General features: G+C 43.0%; 1 protein-coding gene across 1 annotated transcript in view; it reads left to right on the top strand.

The window, feature by feature from the left end:
* Nucleotides 1-15,937, top strand: part of LOC141111717 (uncharacterized) — a 491,097-nt gene that overhangs the window by 179,771 nt on the left and 295,389 nt on the right. The window contains 3 exon segments of the mRNA XM_073603861.1: nt 237-880; nt 2,981-2,987; nt 11,093-11,683. Of these exon segments, the coding sequence (XP_073459962.1) occupies nt 237-880; nt 2,981-2,987; nt 11,093-11,683 (1,242 nt within the window).

The following is a 15,937-nucleotide window of genomic DNA, read 5'->3' as shown; positions in this document are numbered from 1 at the left end:
TCTAGGCTCAACCTAATAGACACAGACATGAACACTGCCCAAGCAATCCAAACCAAGGTTATGTTATATTTTCACATACCCAAGTAACAAGGATAAGTTAGGTCAGCTCTATAAAGGATAGAACCTGATGTGAATGACCTATGTACTAAAACATTAGAGCATGTGACAATTAAAAACATATTTTAAATAAATAGCGTATATCTTTTTAAATTACCTATATATTTTGTCCTGCACAGCCTGTATTTATGAAAAAGTATGCCAATGGACCCAGTGGTTTGATGTCAGCAAGCCAGGAGCTGATCTGGACAGTGGCGATTATGAAACCTATGATGAGATAAGAAAACATCACAAATTCTGCAGTGTGCCTGAGCAGATTCAGTGCAGGGATGTTGATGACCCTGATGTCAGCTTGGATGTTTTTAAACAGACTGTTCACTGCAATGTATCGTATGGGCTAATCTGCCGGAACAGTGAACAGATTCAATTTGACACCCCCTGGCAGAAGTGCTACAACTATGAGGTCCGAATGGACTGCTGTGAGATTGTGTGTGTCCGGTCAACAACTCCAACTACTGCGACTCCTACTACTACCACTCCTACCACAACAACTCCTACTACTACAACTCCTACTACTACAACTCCTACCACCACCACCACTCCTACCACCACCACTCCTACCACTACAACTTCTACTACCACTGCCACCCCTACTACTACAACTCCTACTACCACCGCCACCTCTACTACTACAACTCCTACTACCACCGCCACTCCTACTACTACAACTCCTACTACCACCACTCCTACTACTACAACTCCTACTACCACCACTCCTGCTACTACAATGCCTACCACCACTGCTCCTTCTACTACAGCTTCTGTCACCACAACTCCTACCACCACCACTTTTACTACTACAACTTCTACCACCACAACTACACCTACAACTACTAGAACACCAGGTGAGTAAACTTTGTTTTTCAAGTTGTATCAGTAAAATAAAAACAAAACCAGCCAATGAGAAATAGTGAACTTTAAAGAACAAAGGGCAATTATCTCTAAATTAGACTCAAAGTATACTAAAGACAATTTTTTTTATTTTTTTTGGACAGAGTAGAGAAGGATTAGAACACCTGTCAGGTTTTTATTGCAGCCTGTGTCCCAATTTCACCCTCTCTATGTGTCCTGTAATGTTTATTATTATAACTGAAAGTAAAAGTAAAAGACAATCCCAAATTTTGGGTTGTCTCCAGAAAAGTATTAGAGGGCAAATCTTTCAATGGGGACACTAGTTCTGGTGACCCGGGGATCCCCAAGGAATTCCTACAACCCTCTCTCACTCCTATCCAAAATGAAAAAAAAGTTTTACCTATAGATCTACTTTAAGGAGCACTAGAAAGGTTTTGTTCTGCAATAAGCCTAAAGACGTACTGGTTACGTTTCCCTGGCATAGGTCCAGTTATCTGTAGCTGAAATATTAAATTATTTCATCAAATATTAGTTATTGATATAATTGGATAATAACATTGGGAATGAAAAGTAGTATTGCTTTTGGTTTTCATCACCGCTACATCCAAGAACATTTTGGCATTTTTGCTTCGTTTTGCTTAGTTACTTTGTATACTTAAAGCGGAGTTCTGCCAAAAAAATAAATAAATAAAAGTCAGCAGCTACAAATACTGCTGACTTTTAAAATAAGGACACTTACCTGTCCAGGGCACCCGCGATGTCCTTACCTTAAGCCGACCCGTCCCTCAGCTCCGGGTGGAGGTGCCAGCATCTTCAGTAAGGGGATCAGGAAGTGAAGCCTTGCGGCTTCACAGCCTGGTTCCCTACTGCGCATGAGCGAGTCACGCTGCACATTCTGCTGTCTTCTGGGACCTGTGTGTCTCCCAGAAGACAGCGGGGGGACAGACAAGGGGCCGGACATGGTGTAAATCGCTGCAGATACTGCGGCGATCTTTCGCTGGAAGTGAGAGAAAATACCCGTATTAGACAGGTATCTGCTCCCCCCTCCCCCCTGAAAGGTGCCAAATGTGACACCGGAGGGGGGGGGGACTGAATAAGCGGAAGTTCCATTTTTGGGTGGAACTCCCCTTTAAAGGCTAAGTTCATTTTTTTAATTCAAAATTCCAGCTTCCCTATGTACCAATATACCATTATTGTACCTTTGTTATAGAAAAGAAAAAACTTTATCTTCTAGGAAAGGCTTTACCTCAGCCTCCATTCTACTATAGAAAACCCCTCAATTACCTGTCCTGGTATTTGGTATGTGGGAAGGGAAAACTGTTATGCCCTTGTACACACGGTCGGATTTTCCGACGGAAAATGTGTGATAGGACCTTGTTGTCAGAAATTCCGACCGTGTGTAGGCTCCATCACACATTTTCCATCGGATTTTCCGACACACAAAGTTTGAGAGCAGGATATAAAATTTTCCGACAACAAAATCCGTTGTCGGAAATTCCGATCGTGTGTACACAAATCCGACGGACAAAGTGCCACGCATGCTCAGAATAAATAAAGAGATGAAAGCTATTGGCCACTGCCCCGTTTATAGTCCCGACGTACGTGTTTTACGTCACCGCGTTGAGAACGATCGGATTTTCCGACAACTTTGTGTGACCGTGTGTATGCAAGACAAGTTTGAGCCAACATCCGTCGGAAAAAATCCTAGGATTTTGTTGTCGGAATGTCCGATCAATGTCCGACCGTGTGTACGGGGCATTAGAGTCTCTGGTAGTAGAGCACCAGCTGACCTCATTAACACCCACCCTGCATCTGCCCTCCCCTCTAGGAGATTGCTCCCACTCACCTCTGCAGTTTCATGCTTCTCCAATACAGTAATTATCTGTGAGCTCTGTTCTCACTAAATACACAGGCATCGATTGTTTTGTACCTTACCTTCATCGTGCACAGATCATTCATTTGACTCAGTGTGCTGGAGCTGAGTGAACACATAACAGACTATGTGGATCAGAGCTGTAGTATTGAAAACAGGAGAAGTGTGTCCCTGGAAATCTGTGAAGGTCACCATACACTACACAATCTGATTGTACAATCTCATTTAGTTTTACCATCAACTATGTAGTGCAAGGACCTGCCTGATTGGATACAGAATGATTGGATAGATAGGTGTGTCCTTCTATTATATAGTTTTGGAAAATCTAAAAAAGATTGTAATGAGATTGTACCATCAGATTGTATAGTGCATGGCCACCTTTTTACACCTAAAATTAACTATACATGCTTTCAGTGCCATTAATTGTCAATGGCACCCCAAACACAGCAGCAAATACACCTTTTTGCCATGTGAAAAAACGAGCAACAAACGCATCAAAATACACAGTAAAAAAAGTGCAAACGGCAACATGCCAAAATGAGCTACTTTGCCTCATCTAGGTCAGCCCGTTGAAATCAATGGTTGCCCTATGCATATTGTGGGAAAAACAAGCCGATACATGTGCACTCCCACTACAATAGGTGTTTGGGGCCTGAACGTAAAATTGCTATGTTTTCACACGAGTTCCCGCTATGCGGAGATGTGATTGGGGCCTGGCAGCTTAGTTTTTTTGTCCACTTCTTCCTATGTAGTTGTATAAAGATGGCCATATACTATGCAGTCTGATTGTACAATTGCTGTATAATTTCTTTTAGATTTATCAGAACTCTCAAATAGGAGGACCCACCTGAACAATCTAATTTGTATCAAATCAGAGGCCCTTGCACTACATAGCTGATGGTAGATCTATAGGAGATTATACAATCACATTGTATAGTGTATGGTCACCTTAAAAGTAAGTAGTAGGAAATAAAACAAGAGGTGATATAGTAATGTGGAGTTGTAGTCCAGACAGGTAAACACGCCCTGTTCTGTGATGCAGTAAGGCAGTACATGATGGGATAGAGTGTCAGCCCATCCATTAGGGGCGCCCGGGAGCCGTCCCCTCTCTCCACGCCACCCCCCTGTATGACTAATGGATAGATTCATGCATTGCTTGAATCTATCCACGGCCGCCGCTGCCACCCCCTATTCAGGTGTCCGGCTCCTTTCCGGAATTACAGCGACGGGGGTGTATTTTTGAAGCACCTGATTAGAGCCATAGGCTCTAATAGGCATCAAAATATGTGGGCTTGTGGCGCAGAGAGTTGCACTATGAGCCCACCCAGGTGTTAAAACAGCAAATTAATATTATATCAATGTCGGTGTGGGTGCAGGGCCCCAAACACAGACAGTCTGAGCTCAGGGACATGCACCCGGACTCACATAGATGTCAAATTGGGAGCAGCAACTGTGCCCATACATCAATAGACCTGCCTGCATGGGGATGCATTGAAAACCTGTGCATTCCTGAGTGTGTACACATGGCCTTGCAGGGGCATACGCTGTAGTATACCCTGTGAACATGGGAGGGAATGTCGGCTTTGGTGAGATATCAGAGTTCTAAACAGACCCCTTGAGACAGAGTTCAGTCCCCCTCTGAAGCCTCAGCTGCAATGTATATGAATGAATAGAAGTCTCTGCATAGAGGCTCCTATTCATTCATAAACTGAAGCATAGTAAGTATGGTTTACCATGCTTCAGTGATGAATGAACAGTGATGTCTGTGTTCATTTAGGAAAGGGGGCTGGTAAACACATGCTTACCAGCCCCCCCTCCTTCCTGACAGCTATCTCCTGCCCCAGTAGTAGCTGGCGGGAGGGAGGGAGCGCTGGCCGGCTGCACTGCGGGAAAGGGTGCCATGGGATCAGTGGGGGGAGCACTATGAGGAGGGGGGTCAGAATGGCGGGATCAGTGGGGGGAACACTGTGGGGGGGGGGGTATTTTGATGTCTTTTTTCTTATTAGCTCCTCTGAAGCACCTAAAATGGGAGGGTAGGGGAGGGAAGCTGCAGGGAAGCCACAGTGGATCAGTGTTGGGGGTGGGCAGGTTTCTGAAGTGAACATGAGCTTATAGCAGGAGGAGGAATGTTGAGTCTGTACGGCGTACAGACCTGGCCAGGTAGAAGATCCATACGCTGGCTGTGAAAGGATTATGCAGCCCATAGATGATTCCATTTTTTCTTTCAACCAGCAGGTTGAACAAAAAAAAAAACTGACCCAATTCCCCCATCCACACATTCGAAGTAGATGGGGGAATCACACCCACTGAGCTATTGTTTTCTGACAGTGAGGGAGACTTCCCTGCCATCAAACTACAATGATCACTGCTAACGGCTATACCCGGCAGTGCTGATTAACCAATTGAGGTCCAGGCCATAGCCGAATGACGGCCACAGCGCGGACCTCAATTTCCGGGAGGCCATCATAGGACGTCCTCTCCTGTGCACGCACCCCGCGCAGGGTGCCTGCAGGGAGTGCGGTGCGCGTGCTGTGATCACCGAGTCATGGAGACTCGGGTGATCACAGATCCGAGTAAGGGGCCGATCCCAGCCCAGCCTCAGCCAATGACAGCTGATCACATGACGTTAACAAAAGCTCGGTAATCGTTTTTTTTTCCTCCTCACGCTGACAGCGTGAGGAGAAAAAAAAGCCGATCACTGGCTCATGTTAAAGGTCCCGAAGAGGAAGGAGGCACATCTGTCTCATCTGTGCCTGCCAGTGCTACCTGCCATTGCCAGTGCCCACAGTGCCCAGCAGTGCCACCTATCAATGCCCACAAGTGCCACCTATCAATGTCCATAAGTGCCACCTATCAATGCCCACCAGTGGTGCCAATCAGTGCCACCTAGCAGTGCTGCCATTAGTGTAAGCAATCAGTGCCCATTATTGCCACCCATCATTTCCCATCACTGCCACCCATCAGTGCCCAACACTGCCACCCATCAGTGCCCATCACTGCCACCTATCGGTGCCCATCAGTGCTGCCTCATCAGTGTACATCAAAGAAGGAGAAAAATTACCTGTTTGCAAAATTTTATAATGAAATATAAAAAGATATAATTTGTTTTTTTTTAATTCGGTCTTTTTCAATTTTTTTTACAAAAAATAAAAACCACAGAGGTGATCAAATACCACCAAAAGAAAGCTCTATTTGTGGGGAAAAATGATAAAAATTTCATTTGAGTACAGTGTTGCATGACTGCGCAATTGTCATTCAAAGTGCGACAGCGCTAAAAGCTGAAAATTGGTCTGGACAGGAGGGGGGTTTAAGTACCCAGTAAGCAAGTGGTTAAGCAACATTTATCCAACAGCTAGATCGGTGGATCCACTTCTATACGACCACTGTCTCCATACATGGATTGAAATTTGAATGGTCCCTGCTGAACCAGCCATCTTTCGATCTATGTGTGGACAGCTTTAGATATTAAGAAACATTATTTATTTTTTTAAAAAGAAATGAGTGCAGTTTTATATTTTTCTTCTGGATCATCTAGGCATACGCAAGAACAGTGAGAATTCGCTTTGCATAGAAAACTCAATCATGGGCAAGAGGAAAAAAAAACAATATTTTTGCTTGCAGGTGATTGCATGATAGAAGTCTGCAGAGCTTCACCTCATTCACAAAGCTAAGGGAAAATGCCCTTGCAAAGTGAAGGGCCTATTTACCTTTAGTAAGTTAAGCCTTCTGTCTCTGAGGGAAAGGGGAAAAAGCTTTAGCAGGTATAAAGTTCAGAAACCATCTTATACCCGTATCCGCCTCCTAAATCTTTTCATTATGGTCACTTCTCAATCTGTTCCAAAGCTTTGTCACTTCCCGATAGTACTGAAGCTCCCCACTCTGCTTCCTAGATTTTGTACAAAGTGGGGTATGCCTGTACACTCATATTGGCCATTAGGGCTGCCCATCATACTGATAGACCAGTAGGAATGTGTGGGGGCAGGACATAGCAGTGAGCTCTGACACAGTATCAGTCTGGCCCAGCATTCAGTCATGAAAAAGGAGAAGATAACATTTATTTTAAATGCATACCTTGCATTGTGATATGCACATTACCACAATGCACATTTGTAAAGGTAACCTAAACTAATTTCTGTATTAGATCCTATTCAGACTAGCGAGTTGCATTAAGCATGGTAATATTGTGCATTTTATCACACATTGCTGCAACAAACACAACTGTTCCAGTGCACCACAGTGCAAAGATGTGAACTGTGTGCTGTGGCGTTCAGCCTTGAAACAATGGTTCAGGACCGTATTTTGTGCTATCTATAAATGTGAATGCCATTATGAGGCCCTTTGGACATGTCGAGGTCACACTGGAGACCCTTTGTATTTACAAAGTTGACCAACACTGACCCAGTCCTTTCTTACCCAGCCTTATTTTCCCTAACCTGCCCTTTTCACGAATAAGATTTCAGTTACTTAAATAACTGAGGCTCAGGGTCACATATGGGCAATACTTAGAACAGTCTAGGAACACTTACTCCTCCAGACTGACATCCACCCAACAAGGCTTTTTGATATGTCCATAACTCCTCCCAAGTGTCAGCACACTGCTTGCATCGGGGCTGAAGGCTCTTGGAGTCAGGATATTGTGATGTTTCCAGTAAGCTATGTACAGCATTCTGCTGGCCCCTCCCACTAGTCATAATCTGTCTGCATTGCATAGAGAAGCACAGAGACTCAATAACTGGGTCTAAGGTAAGGTATGCCATAAAAAAATTGAAAGGTTTTCAGAAAAACAAATGAAATAATTTATAAATTTGATGAAACGATTATAACAATATTTTTACACTACTAAACACACTTTGGTATTAGAGTGTTTCATTTCATGAAAAAGAAAAAGAGTTACAATATATAAACTACATATTATTAGTTGTGGAGTCAAATGAGTATGAGTCAAAACAGAGGAAAGAAGGCATAAAACACAAAAAGAAACCTCTGATTCAGTAAACATAGTTCTAGAATCCCTATGACTACTAGAGATGGATGCCGGAACACCACCTTGTTCGGTTCGCAGCAGAACTCCTGAACAGGGGAAAAGTTTGGCGCCAAACTGCGAACTCCATTAACCACAGCCCCGGACCATTTTGCTGGGCAAAGACCAGAGCACTTTTTGCGATTCGGCACTGCGTCACTTTAACTGACAATTGCGCGGTCGTGCGACGTGGCTCCAAAACAAAACTGACGTCCTTTTTTTCCCACAGAGTTTTTTTTTGGTGGTATTTGATCATCTCTGCGGGTTTTATTTTTTTGGCTATAAACAAAAATAGAGCGACAATTTTGAAAAAAACACATTATTTTTTACTTTTTGCTATAATAATTATCCCCAAAAAATATACAAAAAAACATTTTTTTTTCCTCAGTTTAGGTTGATACGTATTCCTCTATGTATTTTTGATAAAAAAAATCGCAATAAGCGTTTATTGATTGGTTTGTGCAAAAGTTATAGCGTCTACAAAATAGGGGATAGTTTTTTGGCATTTTGATTAATAATTTTTTTTTTAACTAGTAATGGCGGCGATCTGTGAATTTTATCATGACTGCGACATTTTGGCGGACACATCGGACAATTTTGACACATTTTTGGGACCATTGTCATTTTTACAGCGATCAGTGCTGTAAAATTGCACTGATTACTGTAAAAATGACACTGGCAGTGAAGGAGTTAGCCACTAGGGGGCTAGGGAGGGGTTAAGTGTGTCCTGGGGAGTGTTACTAACTGTGGGGGGAGGGGCTGTGTGTGACACATCACTGATCATAGCTCCCGATCACAGGGAGCAGAGATCAGTGACACTGTCACTAGGCAGAACGGGGAGATGCTTGTTTACATTAGCATCTCCCCATTCTTCCTCTCCGAGAAACAAACGCGGGTATCCCCATGGACATTGAGTCTGCGGGACCCGCGATCCTACTCACGGAGCTTGCGGCGGGAGCGTGCGCCACTGGCGGCGCGCACGCGATGGCACGGCGGCAAATTCAAAGGGAGTTACAGGTACGCCCATTTGCCCAGCCGTGGCAGTCTGCCGACATAAAATTACATGCGGCGGTCGGCAAGTGGTTAAAGTAGTCAGTCTCCAGCGGTGGCAGCTGTGTGCAGGAGAGAACCGACAGTGGCTGTGAAATGCCTGAGAAGTGATGTCACACATAGCGTTACTATGGTGCTTCAGTTGTTGGGTGCCTCCCCGCCACACTCCCACACACTGAAGCAACCTCCGACAGCTCAGTGTCGGACCGAAGAGGCTGAAGAACAGGTAAAATATAGCGTTTTGTTTTTTTTCTATACAGGGCTAGATAGAATGTGGCAGAGAGTAGGTTTAGTGTAAGTTATGTTTTGACCAACCCTCCAATTTAAGCTGGTCATACACCAATAAAATTTAATTTAAATTTGTTTCTGTTTGTTCAGTTTTCTAAACGTTAGTCCTTTCCTCCCCAGCTTTACTTGCCCTGACCTGCCCCTTTCATTCTTCAGTTTCCAGTTCTATTAATCATAGAGGCTCGGCACCACATGTGGGCATTACCGAGGGCAATCTGCATTTACATGCGGCCTGTCTAGGAACACTTACTAATCCAGACTGACATTCACCCATAAAGGCTTTCTGATATTTACATAACTGCTTCCAAGAGCCAACCCACTTCTTTCATCAGGACTGAAGGCTCTTGGGAAGAGTACTGAGGCAGGTTACTGTGATGTTTCCAGTAAGTGAGGTACCACATCCTGCTAGCCCCTCCCTTTAGTCATGATCTGTTTTCATTGCATAGAGAAGCACAGAGACTCATGTCTAAGGTTGGGTTCTCTTATATGTGAATTGGATGTGGGTTTCTCCGCATACAATTTTGATGACAGGCGAGTGTGACCATTTCTCAATGGAGCCAGTTCACACAGGTCCGAGCCAGCCGTGGTCCAGATTGCAGAAGGGTCCGGTGCGTGTTTGGGTTGGGTTCAGGTGCGAATTCAGGCAGAAATTCAGACCTAAATCGCATCTGGACCGGTGAACAGAAACACAGAGAACCCCAGGCACGAACCCGTGGCCACCTATATGTCAACCAGGCCTAAGATAAGGTATGATATTAAAAAATAGAAAGGTTTAATCTTTTCCTTTATACTGTGTTTTCAAAAGAACAAATGCAATAATTTAGGAATTGGATGGAACGATTAGTGTACCATCACAATTTTAGTAGTTCAATTGTGCACCTTTTAGGCTCCGTGCACACTTGCTTAAAAAATGCTCCTAGCAGCAGGTTTGAGTATTTTTTTTCTGCTTCTATAAGCAAATAATGTTATCCTATGTGTCCATGCACATGACTATGTCTCCTAACAGCTGCTAAAAGCTGTCACAAAAAAGGTATTATGAGCATTTTTACAACCAGCATTTTTCTGTCATTTCTTTTAGCTTATCGTGTGCCTGAAGCCTCATGGAAATTCTTTATTTCATCAAATAAAAAAAGAGGTACTATATTCTGTATAAACTACATATAAAACATAATTTACAACATTGTTTGTACAAGGAGTCAACACAGAAAAAAGAAGGTATGAAATACAGGAATAAATCTTAAAACAGAATCACTAAACATAGTTCTAGTATTCCTGTGACTACACTTGTCTGTGGTGATCAAATTGTGGCAGAGTTGGTGAGGATAACGTTATTAACCATTTCTCCTTTTTGTATGAATTTATGGTGTGGAAAGACTGGAAGGAAGGTAAATGAAATGATATGGGACCTACTGAGTATTTTAGGGACAAACAAGTCACAGAGTTAATAAAAAAACAAATAACCTGTCTGTTCAATAAAAATCATATATGACCTAGGCCAGTTTATGCAGAAGTTACATGATCTACAATGTTCAGTAATGTACAATGTACAGACACAACTGTTATTACTGTAGCACTAACCCCCGAAGGAGCTGCTGATATTTGATTGGGCCAGTACTCTGCTCTTACACCCCCAATAACTTGGCTCTCTATCCCCTTGACACAGCTGTGGTGCAGTTTTAGTGTGAAGTTGAACAATAACAAAAAAACAATCCCACAATAACAATGTACCAATGCCGTACCTTTACCTGGGTATCCGTTGCTCCACCTGTAGGGTAATGGACAACACTTCACACCAATTGCAATTAACCAGAATATGACTTTACTGAAACTGGTAGAAAAGATAATTACAATAACTATAGCGCTATATTACATAAACATGATTTGTGTTTCAGACTGTTATGTGAACTGCACATGGTCAGAATGGTTTGATGTCAGTTACCCGAAATATGAACCAAATGGAGGGGATTATGAGACGTATGAGAACATCAGAAATGCTGGTTTGGACATATGTGAGAAGCCAGAGGCTATTTCCTGCAGACAAGACAGATTCCCAGATATACCACTGGAAGATCTGGGGCAGAAAGTGACCTGTGATGTCTCCACAGGCCTTGAGTGTAACAACAAAGACCAGGCTGGATCCATGCCACCAGTGTGCTACAATTATCAGATCAGAGTCTACTGCTGTGTACCTGAGTTACCTGAGTGGTGTAAATCAACCCCCAAGCCACCCACTACAACTCAAACAACAACAACTACACCACCTACAACTACTACAACTATTACAACAACTACACCACCTACTACAACAACTACACCACCTACAACTACATCACCACCTACAACTACTACAACAACTACACCACCTACAACTACTACAACAACGCCTACAACTACAATTACTACAACTGAAAGTACAACGTCCACATCTACTCTATCGAGCACCACAGTGACCCCAACAACTGTTCCTACTTCTCCAACAACAGGTAAGTTCAGAATTGCAGCCTTTTCAGGATTTCTGAAAAAAGTGAAATGTGGCTCAGACAACAGAAAAGTGTTTATTAGTCTTTTCTGTACAAAGTATTTTTGTGCATATTTATTGCAAATAGGAATTTTGAGGAAACATTTAATAAAATACTATACTAAAATACATACTGCTTCTTGAAATGAACCAAGAAGGCTGCTTTTGGTAATAAAGGGGGGGCATCAATCACAGAGGTCTTAAGCTGGCCATGCACCAGTAGAATTTTGGTATAAATCCTTTTTTTTTTTTAAATGTTTGTTACATTTTTTAAAAGTTAGTCCTTTCCTCCCCAGCTTTACTTTCCCTGACCTGCCCCTTTCATTCTTTAATTTTCAGTTCAATCATTCATAGACATATTATTATATCTACCACCGATCAGATTGTTGAATACAAAAGCATGCATGCTTCAAGTAAGCTCACACTGAGACAGCTTGGTTCAGAGTCAAATTACTTTCTGTTTAATATTTCCGCTTCTCAAGACTTTTGTATTCCATTGAAGATTGAGATACGTCAACAAGATTGACGCATACAAACCACAAATATAAAAATACAAATATGTGACAAAATTTTGGCTGAAAAGCTGATGCACATTTGCAGAAGTGAATAATTGTTCTTGCAGCATTCTTTGTTAGATTCTGAATGTATTCTGGGAAGCAGGCGCAAACTTTTTGATTAACTCTTTGCAGTCAGTCCAGTTCCTAAGCAAGCTTTGAGCTTTGCAGAATATCTGTAAATGTCTTAAGGCTTAATAAGCATAGAAGCTAAGTTTATATATGTTAGGTATATAAAGCAGGTGTTGGAATAGACAGTTCACCATGATCACATCCATTACAGTCTCCCCTTGAAGCTGTCTATTTCAAAATGTCCCTCATACTAAAAAGTCCTACACCCAGCCCATCCCCCTCTGCAACTCTTTTAAGCCGTATGTAGAGAAAGAGCAGCGACTACTTCACTACCCCCCTCGATACAGCTGGAGGAGTGTGGCCAGGTGCTATCTGTCCCTATAGCCCTACGGTGTTGCATCTCGGGGGAGGGTGACTGTAACGGAGGGTAACACATAATCATCATCAAGTCTTACATAATCCTCATCATCATCTGGTATTTCCTGGTTCACAAACATGGGAGTAGATTGGGCAACAGCTTTTTCTACACACTTCTTAAAGCAGGGAAGAACATGGCAGACCATGACAGCTAGGGTCACTAGAATTACCAGAATGGCTATTCTGATCTGTGTTAAAATTCCCTGCCATCCCCCTTGATCCAGGTGAAGTACTGGTCCCAGGGGTTGGAGAGCCCTGAATTCTTCTTTAATTCTTTGGACAAATCGTCAAGCTTCTGGATGGCTAAAGTCACTTTACCATTTGGGCCTGTGTTATCTGGGATATAAGTACAGCGTGTACTCATTTCAGGTAACATCTTACACACACCCCCCCTAGGACCATGTCTAAGGTCATATGGTTTTGGAAGGTCATATGTGAAGCGGCTTCTAGTTATTCGGCTAAACCTCGGACTGCATCTCTGGTGTAATTAACAAACCTTTGTTGGTTGTAGTAGATGTAATTTATCCAGTCTACATTCTTGTTTACAGTGATAATGGGAATCAGTGACTCAAAACCTGCTGCTACTTGGTCTCTTGCTTTGAACTCATCTGGGACCCCCCTTGGGACCCCTATGGCATCTATGTATATACATGAGGGTCAAAACCTCCTGCTGGGGCACTCCTGCGTCTTCTGTTTGGTTTGGGTACATCACTTGCTTCTGGCTCTGGGTCTTGTGAGAGAATATGCAGGGGCATTATGGCTTTAGCCATTGCACATTCTCCTGTCAACTGTCCTGTCAGTCTACTTCTAATTTTCATGCCTCCACAGATCCAGTACACGTCCCCTAAGGACTGAACTTGATTTTGCGCTAGATCTGCAGACACCTCACTGTAAGACTCACAGTAACCTTCGGTGAAATTTCCAAGGGGCTTTCCCGCTCCATGGTACTTTCCATAACATGTGTAATTGCCAGGATATATGGTGATACCTTCTGCTGGCTTGGGAGCCTTAGTGACTGTGGGGTACTCTTTTTTCCAATGCTCACACAGGGAGTAGTTAGTGGTTGTGTTGGTAAATAGGCTCATGTTCTGGGAGTACATTAAGGGACATTGTTCCTAGATGTGGTTTAGCCCCCCCCCGCACACATAGCAATTGGTCTTATTGTGCTTCCCTGCATTGTACCTCATCCATTCGAGCCACAAGTTGACATCTGAGAAACCGGTTTCTGCAGCCATGGTGTCCTCAAAGGTAGGGTCTGCTATGGCCACCATGTCCCCTAATGTTTGCATGTGAGGCTTTTAGGAGGTTAGAGTTGGATGTAGATTGAGGAACTCCCCACTCTGGGTTATTGAACATATCTTTCAGTTGGAAAGGCTTTCTAAAACCGGGATATCCGGGATATCCACTTCCCCACCATAGGCCCAGAACATAGGTCCCACTGTCTTCTGGGCTAGGATTCTCAATGGTCAGCCTGAACTCTTTGGTGTAAGGTTGATCTGTGTGTTTGTTGATTGTCATTCTATCTAAGAGTGACTTCCCATTTTTGTCTTTTCTATTTTGGGCGTTTTCAGGTTTGTACCCCCAGTTTGTACCCCCAGTGTTCCAACCCACTGCTCCCCAGGAATCACAGTTGTTATCCCAATAGGTGTCAGTGACGCATACATACACAGTCATGGGTCTTACTGCTTCATCCCAGGACCGGATCTTGTACATAGTACCTGGAATTATCTGTTCATAAGAGGATATAAAAGTGGCAACATGTGTATTGGATGAGTTATACCAGAACTGGGTTATAACATCTTTTTGATTGATGGCTACCTCTTGCGCCTGGGCAATGATTATTATGAAAAGGATATACAGAATCTTTTGGTCTCCCCAGCCTTTTCCTCAGGTACAGAGACTTTCTTGCAGTGGGAGGTGTGTGTCCACGTGTTCTTCCCGGCCACTTTGACTGATGTGGAAGTTGTTAGGAGAACCTGGAAAGGACCATCATATCTGGGTTCAATAGTATGTTTTCTCCCAAACTTCTTTATCAGGACCCAATCACTAGGAACCAGCTTGTGTGTTGCTGTATCTAGCTCAGGATCTGGAATGGAAGAAAACACTTCCGAATGGATACGGGTTAATTCTCGAGATAAAGCAGTTACATAATCAGTCAATACATGACCAGTGTAGGAACTAATGTCCCCAACTTCCACTACCCACTCTTTATTTACTACTCCCCTTTCCCTTTCTTATCTATAATAATTAGATAACGCACACAGGAGTTGTTTTGGAGTAAAACCGGCCATAGCAGCCTCCTTTATTATAAAATATAAAACCAACTTTTAAATAACTTTAAATAACTCTTTTAATGAACATTTTGTACAACTATGTATAACTTTTAACTGACAGTTCTTACACCTCCCAATCTTTGGTCTTCTGATGGCACTCTTAACTTCATCTCCTCCATTTTAACAACTTCACCAAAACCATACACTGCGGTACATAATTTTTACCATACCAGGCCACCAGCCGTATTTAAAAAAAACAGCTCGGTGACAACACCTTTCCCGCAGTGTAACATCTGTCTTCCAGCCTCGCCTTCCGCTGTAAGAACAGAACACACCAGAGGGGCCCAGAATACTGAAAGCCCCCCACCATTTACCATCACCTCTTTTCATTTTTACCACCATCAGAGACCAAAGATGCCGCCGATAAATTGCTGCTATGACGACCACGATCCATTCACCTGTAATAAAGAAAAACGAAACAGCAAACCAGAAAATACCCACAACAAACCAAAAAAGGGAGGGTGGGTGGTCAACTTCCCCTTTGTCTCCTCACACTGCTCCTGCTTAAACCCCGCCTATTCCTTTTATATCTCCCCACCCCTAAAGTTAACTTCAATCCCCTCCCTCTTACTTCCTTTCCATTTTAACCCTCCGTTGTCTCCTGTTCCACCTTGTCATGCCCAGCCCTTCATTACCATTCCATATTTCCATTACCATTCCGGGCTTCCCTTGACCAGTGTAGGAACTAATGTCCCCAACTTCCACTACCCACTCTTTATTTACTACTCCCCTTTCCCTTTCTTATCTATAATAATTAGATAACGCACACAGGAGTTGTTTTGGAGTAAAACCGGCTATAGCAGCCTCCTTTATTATAAAATATAAAACCAACTTTTAAATAAC

The sequence above is a fragment of the Aquarana catesbeiana genome, linkage group LG11 (assembly GCF_042186555.1).
Source record: "Aquarana catesbeiana isolate 2022-GZ linkage group LG11, ASM4218655v1, whole genome shotgun sequence".
Lineage (NCBI taxonomy): Eukaryota > Metazoa > Chordata > Amphibia > Anura > Ranidae > Aquarana > Aquarana catesbeiana.
The sequence above is the reverse complement of the archived record's forward strand: the minus strand, read 5'-3'. Positions and strand labels throughout refer to the sequence as shown.